The sequence below is a fragment of the Nerophis ophidion genome, linkage group LG08 (assembly GCF_033978795.1).
Source record: "Nerophis ophidion isolate RoL-2023_Sa linkage group LG08, RoL_Noph_v1.0, whole genome shotgun sequence".
Taxonomy (NCBI): Eukaryota; Metazoa; Chordata; class Actinopteri; order Syngnathiformes; family Syngnathidae; genus Nerophis; species Nerophis ophidion.
In genome coordinates this window covers 55277065-55295313 of record NC_084618.1, presented here as the reverse complement: position 1 = coordinate 55295313, position 18249 = coordinate 55277065, and the positions used below count along the sequence as shown (strand labels likewise).

Below are 18249 nucleotides of genomic sequence, written 5' to 3'. Positions count from 1 at the left end.
ACAGGTGTAAAAAGAAGTTAACTGCTATAAAGGAAAAATAGTCACCTTTTAATTTTTTTAACATGTGTCTTCTCATTAAGACTAACAGCTTTGCTGTTGCTTATTGGTTCTGTAGTATTGACTTATATGCTGAAATTGTACTGCGCAACCAGTACAAACATGTGTACACTGCATTAGTATTGATTTATATGCTTACTTTTAACATTGTACTGCCCAACCAGGACAGTGATGCTATTCCGCTACACTATAACAACATCGCAAGTTACATTTGCATTCATCATCATTACAGTATACTGTATGTACCACTTTAGATACTTGATATTTTGGTTGATTATAAATCTTTAAGGAGATTGTCACAGAAGTAAACAAGGTAGGAGTCAAACTTTCACATGTATACTATTATCAATGGTACCCTTAAATTATATCACAAACAAGCCAAGAAAAAGAAAAGCACACTCTCAGAAGTTTAGAAGCTTACTGAGCTGAGGTCACATAAGATATCCTTTTTTTTTGTATTTCGAGATCTACAGATGTGTGTGAATGTGCCACTGTACGGTATAATTCATTTGTACATTAGTTTTACTCTGCACAATAAAATGTACATACAATAGGCAGAGATGTCCACTCTGTTCTCCTGCCTTGTTCTCTAAATGTCTCTGTCTTGTTATGTAATAAGTGTTTCCTGTTTTAAAATGAGGGCACAATCAACTTCAATCTGGACTTGTCCATTATAATTTCTCCAAAAGTATTTTTTATTTGTTTTTGTCGTTTTATCTTTCCATATAAATATATGGTTAAATGTGGACATGTCAATGTACACACACAAACACAGAATGACTATTTTTAAGAAACTTAAAGAAAGAGGAAGTGCCCGCCTCTTCTGTAAACTTTAAAAAAAGAAGCTCAAAAACTAGGTAAAGCAGGAGGATGTACTTGGTGCTGTCTTCATGTCAGCCCAAGTGCATCTGGGTTCCTGTGCACGTCTATTTATCTAAATGTGGACAACGGACATGGGATCAGTAGGACAATAAGAAACCAAAAAAGTGGACTGACTGATTTCCTTTTCTTCTGTCCTTTTCCCCACCTCTGTCTCCATGCAGTCCTTCAGCTCAAACTCCAACAGAGGCGAACGCGAGAGGAACTGGTCAGCCAAGGGATCATGCCACGTAAGTGTATCATATGTTCGCTATATATTGCATTTAGTATGTAGCGTTCTAGTTGCCCAGTCATGATGAGTTAATTCATAAGTTGAGCCAGAAGCCTTACGGGTGCCTTGTAGGACCTCATCTAAAATGCGCCGCTGCCTGCAGCATGCGGCAAAATGAATTGGTTGTCGCATAAAGATCACATGTTTGTGGTTAGTAACATTACTAAATTATTATATTTGTATACATGCATGATCTGCATCTTCTATATAATAAACTATGTTTATTATGGGTGAAATGTAATGGGTTTCATTAGGTTTTGTGTTATCAAGTAAAGCAGCTTCCTCTTCTGTTCTTCATCCAACTTCCTGTTTTAGGGTTTTGCACATAAGAAGAGGCGGAATTTGTTTTTTGTGTGTGTGTGTGTGTGTGTGTGTGTGTGTGTGTGTGTGTGTGTGTGTGTGTGTGTGTGTGTGTGTGTGTGTGTGTGTGTGTGTGTGTGTGTGTGTGTGTGTGTGTGTGTGTGTGTGTGCGTGTGTATGTGTGTGTGTGTGCGTGCGCGTGCGCACGCGTGTGTTGCCTTACACAGGATGTATTATAGTATCGATAGTGAAGTAAACACAAGGTGACTGTCAAGTGCAATTTGCAGAAAAAAAACAAGCCCTGCAGTGGCTTTCACTCTAAATTCTTTACTAGTTACGGGTAGATCTCTCTACGGCCCTCTTATGTAACAAGGCCCATTTGCCAGACTATTTAGTTATCCAGGTGAAATATGCTTATGTCGAGGTATGCAAAAAGAGAAAAGTAAAACAATTTTTTATTGGTTTGTAGACCCAACAGTTCCTATTTTGACTGTCTACTCAATGAGAGGTAAAGGCCACACCACTGTCAAGGTTGAATTATAGCAGTGTAAGGATCAAACAAAAACAATTATACATCAGTCTGAGAGATTATGTGTTAGCTGATCTCCGATGTCAACTGCTGAATTGTCAGTTTGCGATGAGGTGGCGACTTGTCTGGTGTGTACCCTGCCTTCCGCCCAGGTGCATTTGAGATAGGCTTCAGTCCCCCCTGCGACCTGAAAGGGACAAGCGGTAGGAAATGGATGGATGCAATGCCATGGTATACAAATGTTGTAGGGGTGAGGGACAAATGTTCCACCCTCTGTCCCTCATTACCCACTGTCTCAGTGGTTTTGAGCAAGACCCCAATAGGAATAATGAAAATACAAGTAATGTTTATGCATGTTTGCAAGGTGATTAAAACATGCGTGGCAATAGTGATAATATTAAAGCTACAGACTAAAACCTTGTTCCTTGATGAACTGCATTTTGTGTATGTCAGGTAATTTTTTTAGGGGGGGTTATACAAATAATAAAAAATATTTTAAGCTTGTTTTCACTAATATAAGCACATTTTTTTGTCATCATTCGCTCTCTATGTTATGTACAGAACTCAGTTACTTTAAAACACGGCAATTTACTCTGTTTAGTATACACAGTTGTCAGGGGCGTCACTAGCTTTTAAGGACAGGGGGGGCTTAGCCCCCAGGAGATGAACAGGATGTGAGCGGACATAGCGCACAAGTAAAAAACTTCACAAACGGCTAACAAAGACTTTGAAATTATTCTTTGTTATTATTATTATTTCACTCGGTTAAGGAAATTAAATATAAATGGAAGTCTGTATAGAACTGAGAAACATTTATGTATAGTGTACATAAGAAAGACTAGTAAGTCTGTTGATCTGAAAAAGAGCCAAAGCTGTCAAAGAGCTGAGGGACCATCTTCCAAGTGCAATGCTGAAACAAATAATGCAAACAATAAAATGTAACTTCCAGGGCTTGACATTAATGATGTCCCGTCGTCCTAGGGACGGTAAAAAAAATGCACGGGAGGATGGCTTTTAACCATTTTTTTCTTTTTCTCTTTATGTATTTATTCATTTTACATTTTATATTAAATGTCTTGGATTTTCCTCCCTCTGAAAATCCTATGAAATGTTTAACAAGCCATCCTATAATAATACAACAACTATTAATGTAACAAATCAATACAATAAATCTAATATATTTTTAATGATGTTTTTTTCATTATTTTAACAGTAGGCTAATGTGTACTACTTTATATAGATTCTACAAGAAACACAAAACTTAAAAACTAAATTATTTACAATTGCAGACACAAGGTTTTGTGCAGCTTCAATCATTGTAAAGGAAAACGGAAGTCCACGCAGGAGAAAAATGACTACAAAGATGGTGTCTGGGTTTTTTCTTTGTGTATGTGTATATATATATATATATATATATATATATATATATATATATATATATATATATATATATATATATATATATATATATATATATACATACATATATTACGTAACATCCCCAGAATGACTGACAATTAGGAGGACCAATAGTCAACATGATCCACCCAGAAATAAATAAAACAAATTGCTTATCGATAAGCAATTTAATTTTTTTTTTTTTTATATTTATTTATATTTATCAGTATTCTTCTACTCACCCTCCCAGTAGAGGCCTCTCCCCTCTCACTTTCTGTGCTCCTCTGCCCTGACTCCTACAGGTTAATAGGGGTTGTGGAGTGATTATTATCATTATCTACTGATGATAGTCATACGTGAATGAGCTCAGCTCTTATTTCTCCTTCATGTGTAAAGTGAGAAACACAGCTGATGCTCCAGAAGGAAGTAACCCCAAAGATAGTAAATGGTAAAAAAGAGTGCACATTTAACTTTAGAAATAACCAGGACCTTCATGATGCATTTCAGGCTAACTAGCTAACTAAGTAGCAGCATTGTTTTAGAGCGGGGATGTAACTTTTGCCTGCAAAACGACAAAAGAGGTTGTCTATAATGTGCTAGACAGGTTTTTATTTGTCAGACACAGAACTGGTGTAAAGTGGAGCTAATACATTTTACTACAAGCATTCAGAGATGGGACCAAGTCATTGTTTTGCAAGTCACAAGTAAGTCAAGTCTTTGCCCTCAAGTCTCGATGTAAGTCCCGAGTCAAGACAGGCAAGTCCTGAGTCAGGTCCAAAGTCAAAACTGAAAAGTCTCAAGTCAAGTCCCAAGTCCTGCATTTTGAGTTTCGAGTCATTTCAAGTCCTTTTAACCACAGACTAATATATTTACAAAGATTGTGTACGCTGTTAAAACGCTGTATGTATTTATTATTTAAAAAAATAGTGCTGACATTGCACTTCATAATAGCACTATTAACCCGTTATTTCTAAACATGTAACTCATTCCTTTAATAAATAAACACATTTGAAAAAACAAGTGCAACTGTACTTATTTGCACAAAAGTGTTAACATTGTATTTCCATGGCATATTGCATTGGAACTAGTTCCACAGCAGTTTCCATCCTGTTCATACCTTATCTCATTGATCTCATCTCATACCTAATATGTTTGTGTGCGTACACATGAAAAACATAAATACATGAACATAACAATAAACAGAGTAGTACTTTTTAGATGTCAGGGCCCTATGGATTTTGTACACATATTCTTAATATGGTATACATTTTAACTGACCTTTATTCGACTATGTTTGTCTCTTTGTAGGTGGCAAAAATATGCGATGCTGCTGACCGCCGTCTAACGTTATGTTACTGTGTGTGATACATTCACTAACGTAACATTATGTGTAGGTGCCTCATGCAACCCTGCTTAAAAAAAAAATCACTCGACAAAAAGTATGAATAAGGTAGCGAACTGCAGTGGACGCAACAGATTGTAGTGTTTGCAATGACGTTATAACCATAGACATCTTATAAGTAGACCCAGCATTGGCTGCTGTGAAGCGAGCAATTTGGCCGCCACCTTGAAGTGGTGATAAGGAGCTGGCGAGCAGCCTAAACTGACAGTTGAGAGGTAGAAAACAAAGATGGTGTTTAGCGTTTTCCTGCTCAAATGAGCGGACTGTTGAAAATAGGAATCGTGGGATTACTTTTCACAAGTAAGATTTAACATTAACGTACTATTGGTAGTTTTTTGTGAAAAGAATATAACCAGAGAGTTGAGAAGGAGCAAAGATCTTCAATATTTGTTTGTGAAAATCACAAAGAAATCTTCTGGGGGAGGATGACCCCCCTACAGGGGTTTGCTTTACAAACTTTCAGCCCCACTTAAAGCAAAATTCACCAGCCACCACTGATTATGATGCATTCTCATTTTAGGCAAAACACAAGACAATACTCTCTTAACAGTATAACTGTAACCAGGAATAAGTCTTCAAGTAACAATATTCAAATACTAACTTTGTTGGGTAAGACAGACTTTGGTGTTATTCTGAATCCAGTGAAACAGATTGGTGGTTTTAGCTGATATAAAGACTTTCAGGTATTTATATATGTTTAAGTATTTGGCAGACACTTTTATCCAAAGCAACATACATGAAAAATACATATAAAACAATCACTGTAAACATGATCGTTTACGGGAAGAATGTAATAGAAAATATCAATACAAAGTGTCAAGACAGAATAAACTCTCTGCTGTTGCAGCAACAGAGATACAGTCTATTGGTCCGTAAGATATATAGATATCTAATATATTCATACATTGTTTACGTAGAATATACACATGTATATATAACCTAATCATATTGTTTCTTCAACTTAGAAATGGCTGACCGTTTTTCCCCCCTTCTCTGCATCCAAGTTTTGATCTTGGACGTCTGGTCACTTATAGCATATAAGAATATTCTATTATTATTAAACAAACTATGAACATGCCAAAACATGTGTCCTTTATCATAGTTACGCATATGACAAAAAACCGCATGAAAATCAGTGGTATTCAGTGAGATAAAATGCGCTGACAGTTCACAGGTCTTGCCAAAGGAATTGCACTGAGTGGAATGGATCACCACTCCAAGATGGCGGCCGCGCGTCTCGTCTCGTCAGCGCCAGTAGTCAGTAGGGCTCCATGCTGCATACCTGCAGGACCGCAAGCAAGGTCGCAGAGAAAATGTGGACTGGATTTGAGTGATGTGGGCATTTTCTATATGAACAAGTGGAATGGATTGGATACCGACGCACTGAAGGGCCTCGCTGCCTCGCTATGAAGTGAGGTGAAACTGAGTGAATAATGACAGGTTATATGATTATTTATTTTAAACTCTTATTCGGGCCACTTTAAAATGAATATTTCGGCATGTATTTGTAAAAAAAAAAAAAGAAAATAAATAAAAATAAAATAAAATATAATACCAAATTATTTAAGGGGGATGGGCTTCACGGTGGCAGAGGGGTTAGTGCGTCTGCCTCACAATACGAAGTTCCTGCAGTCCTGGGTTCAAATCCAGGCTCGGGATCTTTCTGTGTGGAGTTTGCATGTTCTCCCCGTGAATGCGTGGGTTCCCTCCGGGTACTCCGGCTTCCTCCCACTTCCAAAGACATGCACCTGGGGATAGGTTGATTGGCAACACTAAAATTGGCCTTAGTGTGTGAATGTGAGTGTGAAAGTTGTCTGTCTATCTGTGTTGGCCCTGCGATGAGGTGGCGACTTGTCCAGGGTGTACCCCGCCTTCCGCCCGATTGTAGCTGGGATAGGCGCCAGCGCCCCCCCGCGACCCCAAAAGGGAATAAGCGGTAGAAAATGGATGGATGGATATTTAAGGGGGCTTAAGAATATTTTAGGGGGTTTGAGCCCCCCTAAAATAGGCCCAGTGACGCCCCTGACGGTTGTTATAATGGTACACTGTTTTTCATGCAGAATACACAGGTTTTATTCCCAACACCCAGCCATCGGGGATGTCCTGTGCCGGTCCTAAGGCCATAAAAATGAAACCAAACAAATCATGGGATTGACTAGCTGCGAATAACAGATACCTTGTTTATTTCAAGTAGCAAAGTTGTATGCGTTTTCAGATATTTAACCTTGTTTGGATTTCAGTTTTTGCAGTTGCTTCAGTAATGAAAAAATACGCAACTTCGATGGACTTATAATTTGCTGTTTTACAGAAAATAAAATAAGTCAATAAAAGTCAGTTGAGCCAATTTAATAAGATTGTTATTGAGGAGAACACTCACACACCAAACATTTATGTGAATCATTTGTTAGAAAAGACCAAGGGAATTGACAATAAACCCCCTGTGAGTTTACTGTCAAAGTATTTTTGAGTGCCTGAAGTTGGACGTACTCGCATACATAAAATAGAAAATGTTTTTGTGAACGCTCTTGATTTAAGTGGTAAATGTCTCCACTTTAGTCACATTAAAATGTGAATTTTTTTTTAATTTCACAGTGAAGGCGTTTGATGGCATAAAACTTAAAAAGTGGAAATAAGGAATACCTCTTACCTATTTAGAGTACACACACACACATAGATGTGAGGCTATACCTCTGGAAATTGTAAATAGCCAATCCCATGTTATTTTGTGACAACTGCATATTATTGCTTTGTGTCTTGATGTTGTCGACTCAGTTACATCACAGCTAGTATGTCGGTCGTCCTTAAAATGTCGAGAATTGTGACATAAGGAGTGTCCTCCATCCTACCACGCTGGGTGTCATCTTGTGGTCACAATGTCGACACTGCGCGTCCTTGGCATTCATTTCATCAGCTTTTGACCAATCAGATGATGGCTCTCTTGCATCATTCCCAACTGCCACTGTCCTCAATATTCTTGCTTCTAATCCAGTATGTTATTAACAGCTAATAAGGCAATTTCTTTATACTTCTACATTACAGCTTCTATACCAGCACTGATGCAGGTAATGTGTTCGTCTAATATAAAGTATTTTTTTGTTAACGACAAATCTAACGTGTTACTATTTCCAAACCAGTACTCTGATAAAAGTTTATTGAATCCAAGTAACTGTGCGTTACAATTTTTTTTTTGTAATTTTACCTCGTAAAAAGATATTTTATTTTTCCTTGCGGTCTTGGAAAGTGACGTCACATAAGCGAGAAGTCACGTTTTAGGCATGAGGAAATCACACGTGTGCGACACCAAAGTAAACAACATTGGAGGGCGGAGAGAAAAGAGCGTTTTTAAGTTGGCAATACAGTCATTATTTCGAGTTTCTGTTCTGTAAAGACAACAATATAAAGGTTCACTGTACACTCTGTCCTGGAGACAAAGTATTATCCACCTTCAAAAACACAACTTCAAATTTGAAAAAACATTTTAAAGCACGGCACAATCAAACTAACAGTGAAAGTCTCACCAGGTGGTGCAAAGGAGACTGTGACTGATACAGCAGGCCCCCCACCACCCAAACAACAGAAGCTGGACTTCCGTGCTAAAGCTTTAAGTGGGAGGGAGTTAATGAAGTTGGTCGGGCAGTATGTTGTCGAGGAAATGCTGCCCTTAAGCACAGTTGACTCGCCCTCATTTCGTGCCATAATAAGCAAGATCCCCGCTACAATTAACGCGGACTTGCCTCACAAAACATCCTTTTCAACTTACCTGGAGATGGAGTACGCACAGATGGAGAGCAACCTGGAAGCCGCACTAAATTAGGTAGAGTTTGTGTCAACTGCAGTGTCGTTATTTTTATTCATTCATAGATAAAACAAGTATTTATGTGCAGTAAAGAAAGACTGTCATTATTATATTTGTTTTATATGTAAAACAAGTATTTATGTTAAGTGCAAGGGGCAAAAAACTGTCGTTATTCATTTTTTTTAAAATATAAAACTAATATTTATATTATGTGCAGTAGTTGATGTTAAAGTGATTATTGGCAAAACCGCTTGTCATTTTTATGATGAGGCGGTAGGGGTAATGTCGGGATCTGCATTGCTGAATAAATAATAAAGTAATGATAAAGTAACTTGTAATCTAACTTGGTTACTTTTAAAATCAACTAATTAGTAAAGTAACTAAGTTACTTTCTAAAGGAGTAATCAGTAGTCATTAATCAGATTAGTTTTCCAAGGTAACTGTGGCAACACTGTACACCAGAAGTAGAAATGCACGCTATTTTTTTTAAGCTAATACCAATACAGATAACTTATTTATATCTATTATTTTTTAAATTTAGCTCTAGTTTGTGCTTTCAAAAGACTGCCATACCATTGCTGGCGTTTCAGGTGGCTAATAAGGTGTAATGTGTTGAAGCGCAATGTTTTTCTTCCCATCCTTGTGGAATGTTCGTAGGATATTTGGTGCAAATAGCATGTGGATTGTCTTCCTCTGAAACAGTGAACAAGTCCAACAGGATCGACACCATGTTGGTTTATAGTGAACTCAGGAGGAAGTTTACAACAGGCCAAACACACTAGAGATGCGCGGTTTGCGGTCTCATCCGCGGAGTCCGCGGATAAACCGCGGGTCGGGCGGTTTACATGACGAAAAAATAGATTTTAATTAGATTCGGGCGGGTGGCGGTTGAACCATCCGGAAATATTTGATATGCATGGTTCTGTGATCGGTATCCTTTGCCATTCAAAGTGCCATTTAAGACCCGTGTCAGAAAGCGAAGAAGACAATAAGAGGCGTTATTATTTTCCTGAATGACTGCCGGTAGTCACCCAGATAATAAGTATTAGGGCGTGCTATAAAGCCATTGACTTTGTTGCCTAATACAACATGTACGAGCTGCTTGTCAGTCAAGCATCATGTTGTGTGTGGCTTCCGCGGCAACACGCACACGACTGCAAGGCATACTGGGTGACACAGAGTACACTAATGGTTGTGATATAAACAATTTTAACACTCTTAGTAATATGCCCCACGCTGTGAAGCCACTCCAATTAAGAACGACAAACACATTTCGGGAGAACATCCTCACAGTAACACAACATAAACGCAACACAACAAATACCCATCATCCTTTGTATTCATGACACATCCTGACTATTTTATACACCCCGCTAGCAGCAACCCCCCCGTGCGTCGGTAAGGTGGGCGGGGTTGGGGGCGCGGGTGTGTAACATATATTCAGGAAGTGTCATGAATACAAAGTATTATGGTTATTTGTTGTCTTGCGTTTATGTTGTGTTTCTGTGAGGATGTTCTCCCGAAATGTGTTTGTCAATCTTGTTGGGTGCGGCTTCACAGCGTGGCGCATATTAGTAAGTGTTAAAGTTGTTTATATCACAACCATCAGTGTACTCTGTATCACCCGGTATGCCTTTCAATCTTGAACGTGTAATAGCGGAAGCTGCACACAACATGTTGCCTCACCAACAATTGGTTCATACATGTTGTCTAAGTCAATGGCTTCACAGCACGCCCCAAATTCTCGTAATTAGGATGAACGTTATTGGATAGTCGCGGGGACGTTAGCGGCTTCAATTGCCATCGCTATTCTGTAAAACAGTTTAAATAGCTCTGTGAGTGGAAAAAGTCGGACAACCTCTGATGTATTTCAGCGGGCGGGTACGGTCCTGATAAAATGTTGGTTCGGGTGGACGGCGGGTGGATGACGACTTTGGAGATGCGGATGCGGATGATATAATTGCCTATCCGCGCATGTCTAATACACACCATCAGCAGTAAAAAAAAAAAAAAAAAAAAAAAAATAAGGGAGCGCTTGATTTGCCCACCCCTAACCTACCTACAGCACAATATGGTTCATCTTGCCTCATTGGAGCCTTTTTTTATTTGTGTATCTGAGATATTCTTTAATGTTATCGTATTTTTCGGTATGATGTCATAATTCCTCATATCGTGCAGTCTACTGATTAGTATATTAAGACAGACAGTAATTGTAAAATACACTTACCTCTGATTTTCCACACCCATATGCACAAAGAAGACATGCCATCCATCAGTCTGTTCTAATGCTCCCTACTGAAGATGCACTTCAGAACTCTGCTCATCAACAATTAAAAGAGTACCTGCAAAGCTTTTGTTTTTTTCTTTACTTAATACCATTTTTACAATTTTCTTCTAATATATCTCAGTAGGTATATTTAATCTCATCATGAAAAAAAGAAAAGTTGCATGGTGTGTTCTTGTATACACAGCATGCAAGCAAGCCCATCAGCGTCATCATCAGTGTGTGTGGTTATGAATATCAATTGTGACCTTCCCTTTCTGCGGCCACTTGGCCATTAGCAGTTTTCTCACACTGACACTTGCTGGAGTTTTGTGGAGACTTTTTAAAATTGCTGTTATGCTTATGTATTTCCCTCTAGCACTGAAGAGCCCGGCAGCCTTTCATGAACAGCGGCGGAGTTTGGAGCGAGCCAGAGTGAGTATTTAATAAACGGAAAAAAGGCCCGCATTGGGCTAAAGTATATGATATTTAACATCTCTGTGTAAAGAAAAGGAGCTGTTCAGAACGTTAAAAAACTAAAGTTAGCTGTTGAGGAGATAAAAGATATGAAAGTACAGGCCTGACGCAGAACTAATGGTTGTTATGATGGCCATTCTGAGTGTTCCTCTCTTCTGATGTGTGCAGACTGAAGATTATCTTAAGAGGAAGATCCGAAGTCGCCCAGAGCGCTCTGAGCTGGTCAGGATGCACATTCTAGAAGGTGAGGGTTTGTCATTTTATTTACTAGCAAAATGTTTAGGCTCAAATGGTATGTGTTTAAAATGAGTACATTCATGAGGTTCCCTAACAGTTCCTACTTTCTGTACATGCATTCAAATGGTAAAACCTCGTAGTGATGAAGTAGTTCAACCTCAATTTTAAGGAAGTGTTTCATTTATTAAAAGTTTCCCTACAAGTAAGCTAAATGCTCAGGTGATTTTTTCTGTATATGCAAACAGCTGACATGTCTTTTGTTGTGTCATCTGTATGCATCATTAATGTATATCTTGGTTATCTCTATCCGGTTATTTCACATGCAGAGACATCGGCGGAGCCCTCCTTGCAGGCCAAGCAGATGCAGCTAAAGCGAGCTCGCCTGGCTGACGACCTCAACGACAAGATCTCGCACAGGCCAGGTCCCATCGAACTGGTGCACAAAAATATCCTGTCCGTCAACTGCACGGAGGACCACACGCCACCGGGTAACTACGTCCCCCTCATTTACATTTGCTGTCATTATGAACACACCAGACAAATGCAACAAGCACACAGTAGCAATGCAAGGCACACTGGCACTTAATGCAGATTGTTGAGTTTTGGTGGATTTCTGTAACTTTTGTTAGCGTTAGTAGTTTTACCATGGCATAATACATACTAGATTTTCCCCAACAACCTCCAGAAGTGACTCATTATTATGCAATTGTTTTATGTCCTTTTGGGCCACTTATGAAACGTTGAGCTTTCAGACGTATTTACTCACCTGCTCTTTAGTACTGTGACTCAAACATTGCCTCATTTAGTGGTGCCACTTTTTACCTAATGGGATAAAACACAAGACAAATGTCACAATACCAAATTGGGACATAGAGTTCTGTTTTTTAAGCTCACAGTACTTTGCCAAATTATCACACAAACAATCATTTGACTGTAAATAAAGGCACACTGACAATTTGCGGAATTACACTCAAAATAGAATATTTCTACCAGAGATTGTAGTGGGATTGCACATGGCCCTAGAAAGAAGCCATTACATTTTGGTGAGGATCTGGATAAAGTGGCTACGACAGCATTTGAGCATTACAGCTATAGTAACAATCTGCAATCCACCCTTAATGAAACCGGAAGTAGCCCCCTAACTAACAAAACAAACTAATTGTATTGCTAAAACAAAGACAGTACTCAATGTATGACTTCCCAAAAATGAGTCATTTTATTGTAAGCCATTTTAACTGCTGCCCGGTTTTTATTGTCAAAACACACCTGTAATATTTTCTGGTTTGTCACAGATTCTCCTAAGGGAGCTGGAGGAGAAAGCTCTTCTTTGGATGAAGACAGCAGTGATGCACTGTCACCTGACCAGCTAACAAATCACGACTCTCCTCTAATCACTGTCCCGCAGCCGTCCCCCTTTGACGTACTGACGCAGAATGGAGACGTGTCTCCCAAGCAGGTACAGGAGGAATATGGTTTCATTCATAATGAAGAGAAATGTTTTTCTTCACTACTAACTAGTTTAATATTTTTTCAGTTTATTCCACAGCCCACTCCACAGTCTTTTTCCCCTCCCAAGGTGAATGGTTCGGACTCACCTTTACTTCTAAAAATGACAACAGGGACCACAGTAACCCATCGTACATCCATTGGCCAGTTCAAGGTGCATGAATATTCACCATGTTAATCTGTATTTGTCAATCAATCTAGTCTCAATTCTGACCTCAAGTCTCACAATCTACAGTCTCACTCCAAGACAAATTCAGACCGTCCTGCGCTTAGATCGAAGAAACCGAAGGACAACAAACCCAAGGTCGGAAATTTCTTGTGATTAAGTTAAATAAAGACTCTTAGCAATAAGCCTGCTACTCTCGTGTTGATTTGCGCAAAGGTGAAGAAGCTGAAGTACCACCAGTACATCCCTCCGGACCAGAAGGCAGACAAGGAGCGTCCGCCTCAGATGGACTCGTCTTACGCCAAGCTCCTCAAGCAGCAGCAACTCTTCTTGCAGCTGCAGATTCTCAACCAGCAACAACAGCACTACAACTACCACACCATCCTGCCAGCCCCACCAAAGTTAGTGTTGAACACAATCACATTTGTTGTTTACTGGAATAGCTCATATCAACCTAGTTAATTGGATGGATACCGTAAATGCTCCAATTGACACACGAGTAAGGTTAAGTATCGATTACATTTTAACTGATACGAGTAGTGAATCGGTACTTTTAAAACGGTGCCAGAACTGGGACGAAAAAAAGTGGAAAACATGCCAAAAAAATAATAATAATAGTAACACTGTCTTTATGTTTATTACATTTTTCAGCATTCTAATTGATTAGTAGTTTAGGTAATTTGATACATTCAAAAGTAAGAAATAAAATCTACAAGTAAATGTTTTAATTATTGCAGAAATACTGAACATAGAGAATTTGCAAAAGAACAACTTGTCGATATTCATAATTCTGGGGGTTAATGAATGCAACCTCGTTTGCTGTAACCGTCATTGGTGCATAATGTCGACGTCCTGTTATTGTGTGGTTTGGGCTACTGGTTTGCTCTGTGGTACTAGCAGTATTATGAGGATAGATTTATCAGCATGTTCAGGTCAGCAATAACGTTTAAAAAGAGCACCAGGCTCTGTTGGGATGCTACATTACTTAATAGCCGTTAGCAATTTGCACAATATCATCGCTAAGCACTTGTTGCAGGTGGCCAGGTATGCATTTACTTACCATTGATATAAGGCACCGATAGATACTTCTTTTTTCGGTGTGGTTACTACTCTTCACGTTTGCACTGGTGCCTTTACGAAACCATTTTTCGGTACCTACCCACAAGTCTCCTTTTGTAAAAAAACAAAAAAACAGTGTCTCTAATTAACAATGGGTCAGAAAATATTGGAATTAATTTGTCCTTTTTTATTAACCCCACAAAATTGTACTAGTTGTTTTTGAAGTAAGATAAATGGTCAGCATCCAGCAGCTTTATCTACTTCTGCTTATTCTTTGACATTTTGGTTGCGTTACTCAGCTGTTTGTGTTACAATTGCTGTACTGTTGCTTACAATGAACTCATTACTCAGTGTTATTAATGCTGGCTAAGCAGTTAGCTCCTAACCATTATAGAAGGGTGATAGTTTAAGCTTAGAGAAGAATGACTTCCAGGTGAGCAGTTGAGAGCTGGCTAACCCCAGATTTCGAAAATATTTTTAACGGCTGCTAAATGACAACACCAAGGATTGTATCTGAGCTTTGCTGTCGTTCAGCACCCCCCGATGGAGGCTTGTGAAGGCACTGACTTGACTTGATTCGTGGAAAAGACGATAGTTTTGCTTTGATGAACGTCTACTCTTTTTCTGCATTTGTAGCAAGCAACAACACAGGAGTAATAACATCCTTGGCAAGCTGTGTACATGCAAACTTTTCATATAACTCCAACAAACCGTGTCAGGTTTAGTTTACACAGGCCCCCAATAAGCTATCCAGGGTATGCTTGTAATATGATTCATATACAGCATACTCTCATCCGTTGTGTCAAGAGGGTGAAATGACATCTGAAAATCTTGACAAGTTGACTTCAGTATGTTCCGGCCCATTAGTTAAAATAACATCCGCCATGAACACAGAGTATTTTATTTCAAACGTAAGCCGGATAATTAAATGTTTGTGCATAACTTCTTGTCCGGGGTAACACAGGCGTCCTGGTGGCCATGGTCTTGTCAGCTTCTGGTGCAGATGGCTCCTATGATTGTGTTTCTTCACTGAGCTCCTCTGTACTCAGCCATGCATTCATTTTTGCATGTGTGTGTGCATGCATGCGTGTGTGATGATGGGGGATGTAGGTCATTGGGGTATAGTTTTTAATTCTGTAAAGCACTCTGTGTTGTTTTTTTTTAGTGTATGAAAAGCACTTTATAAATAAAGTTTGATTGATGATGTATTGACAGGCATGTTTTGTAATAAACAAAAATTACAAACACAGTTGGACAGTGTGTCAATAACACAACAAGATTGAGTCAGCAACAGGTGGAATTATTTGTTTGGTCATGTCTGTGCAATGAGTGAATAAACAAACTACCTTAAATGATAATTTCTATGAACAAAGCAATTGGTTGCTAAGATGAGTAGGTTGTATTGGGTGTGATCTACTTACACCTGTTTTTTGGTGTCCCCCCTCAGGCCAGCAGCAGAGCAGACCCTCACAACAAACCCTGGTCCTTCCCCCTCTCGCAGTGTTCCCACGACTACCAACAACAATGCAACTCCACGTCAGGGCCAAGGGTCAGTGGGGGGAGCCAAACCTGCCACTTTGCCTGCCAACCTGGATGAGTTAAAAGTAAATCAAGAGATATCAATTATCACTTTGAATCAACTTAATGTATTCTGTTTTTCAGCAAAAGTTTGCAACAATTTGGTTTATTTATGACTGTTGAACAGCAGCTTGATTATAATGATCATAATACTTGGTTATGATTGACAGAGAGCTATAGATGTTCCAATGTATAAAAACTGCATCATACTGTAAGCTGTTTCTAATACTTTGTCAGCTTGATAGTAGCTCTGGTGAAAAATGTTATACATTTTTTATATTATTGTATTTAAATAATGTTTAAACAATAGCAAAACATATACATTTAATGCATTTAAATACATTAAGATATTTAATTATAATTTCTATTATCTTGATTTGGCTGAGTGCGGCTATTGCTTCTGTTATCCCAGGTGGCTGAATTGAAGCAGGAGCTGAAGTTGCGATGTTTGACCGTTTCCGGCACCAAAAACGATCTAATTGAGAGGCTTCGCAACTACCAAGAACAAAACGGCACCTCTGCAGCAGTTACTAAAAATGGCATATTGCATCCCGTCCATCAGGGCGCTGCCTCTGCTGCTAACGCGGCGGCGTCAGCGCCAAATATCAGCGCCGACCACCAGCCGGCTGAAGGAGGGTTTAAAGTTGCTCTTTCGCCACTGGCTCAGGCTTTTCAGGGTCGGGTTATGCGTTTTGGTAGCACCAGCTCCAGTCCCCCTGTGTCTCCTACGCCATCGGAGCGGTCGTTAGCGGGTTTGAGTCCGGATGAAACCAGCTGTAATGGAGACATGTTTGGAGAGATGGTGAGAGCAATACCACCAGATTTCATGCTTGTTCAGGCTCCTTTTCTTAACACTTTTTCTGCTTTTTTTTGGGTCAGGTGAGCTCTCCCCTGACTCAACTCACCCTCCATCCCTCTCCTCAACACCCATCCAACAGCTCTCCTCTGTCGCAACCGGTCATCCCGCTCAAAGAGGAAAACCAGAGTTCAAGCAGCTTTCACAGGCCTTTTGAGGCTCAACAAGGGGTCACCATGGACACTTCTTCCTTGGACAAAGACCAGATGCTCCATGAGAAGGACAAACAGATCGAAGAGTTGACCCGGATGCTGAGACAGAAGCAGAGGCTGGTGGAGACCCTCAGGTCCCAGCTAGAGCAGGGGAAGACGGTGGGGGGGCCCGTATCAGAGCATGGGGAAAGGGTAGATGTTAAACCCCCAACACTCATTAAAGCCTCAGCCATCCAACCCCCAGAGCTCCCCAATGGCCTCCTGGTGAAAGTGAAACAGGAGGATGAGACTGAGGAAGGCATGACGGGAATAAAGGAGGAGGCCCAAACTAAAAAAGTGGGCCAGCCGATGCAATGCTCGCAGGAGACTCTGCTCAGATTGCAGCAGATTAATCGACTGCAAGTCCAACAAGCCGAACAACAAACGCACAAAATGTTCGAGCCCAAACCGAACGCTCAGAAACAGCTAGAGCAGAAAAAGGTATCTCAAATCCTTCTCCAGCAGCAGCAGCAACTGCAGCAGCTCATCATCCAACAAACCAAGCAGAAGAATCTGCAGGCCCAGCAAAGGTTAGCGCAGCAGAAACTGGCCCAGCAAAGGTTAGCGCAGCAGAAACTGGCCCAGCAAAGGCAGCAGCTGTTGCAACAAGCTCAAGGGAAGAAAAACCAAACCCATCAGAAGAGTCCAGTTCAGCTGAAGCAGGTTCAGGTGCAGATCCACAACGAGACGGTGGCCAGCCTGAAGACTGGAGCTAACCAAGTCCAACAGAGGAAACAGCTGAAGGCTCAACAAAGGCAGCACCAGAAACCGCACACGACAACTGTGGGCACACAGCAGGTGATAACGCCACAATCATGTCAGCTTTCCTTTGGAAAACACACGCATACACTACTTGCAGGACTTCTACTTGTTTTAAAACAAGGCCACGTTTATTGTAAATATTGTAAAAATAAATTGAATTTATTATTGATGAGTAGGAATGCACGATAATGACAATTTGAACCAATACCGATAACTTACAGAGCTTTACGACTGATAACCGATATTAATGCACATATAAGAGGACTGTCAAAATTAACAAGTTAACTTGAGATTAATCACTAATTTTATGGCATTATTCATTTACATACTTAGATTAATCATGCAATTTATTTTGACCGTACAATCTATTTTTAACTTAACCGCTATATGGTCAATGATCAAATCAATTCATAAGTTAGTACCAAAATGAGTGAGTAGACTCCGACTGGCGCGCTCGCTGGCAAATTTCACTCCAAAATAAAGTATGAAAGAAATTTAGATAAAACTGTACCCAGGTTTTGT

General features: G+C 39.7%; 1 protein-coding gene across 4 annotated transcripts in view; it reads left to right on the top strand.

Moving 5' to 3' along the window:
• Positions 1-18249, top strand: part of mrtfab (myocardin related transcription factor Ab) — an 82550-nt gene that overhangs the window by 51118 nt on the left and 13183 nt on the right. For all 4 annotated transcript variants that reach the window (XM_061908998.1, XM_061908996.1, XM_061908999.1 and 1 more), the window contains 11 exons: positions 1101-1166; positions 11275-11330; positions 11541-11616; positions 11936-12097; positions 12902-13065; positions 13144-13269; positions 13351-13419; positions 13498-13682; positions 15788-15944; positions 16331-16720; positions 16798-17763. In XM_061908998.1, coding sequence (XP_061764982.1) covers positions 1101-1166; positions 11275-11330; positions 11541-11616; positions 11936-12097; positions 12902-13065; positions 13144-13269; positions 13351-13419; positions 13498-13682; positions 15788-15944; positions 16331-16720; positions 16798-17763 — 2417 coding nt within the window. The remainder of the gene's footprint in view (positions 1-1100; positions 1167-11274; positions 11331-11540; positions 11617-11935; positions 12098-12901; positions 13066-13143; positions 13270-13350; positions 13420-13497; positions 13683-15787; positions 15945-16330; positions 16721-16797; positions 17764-18249) is intronic.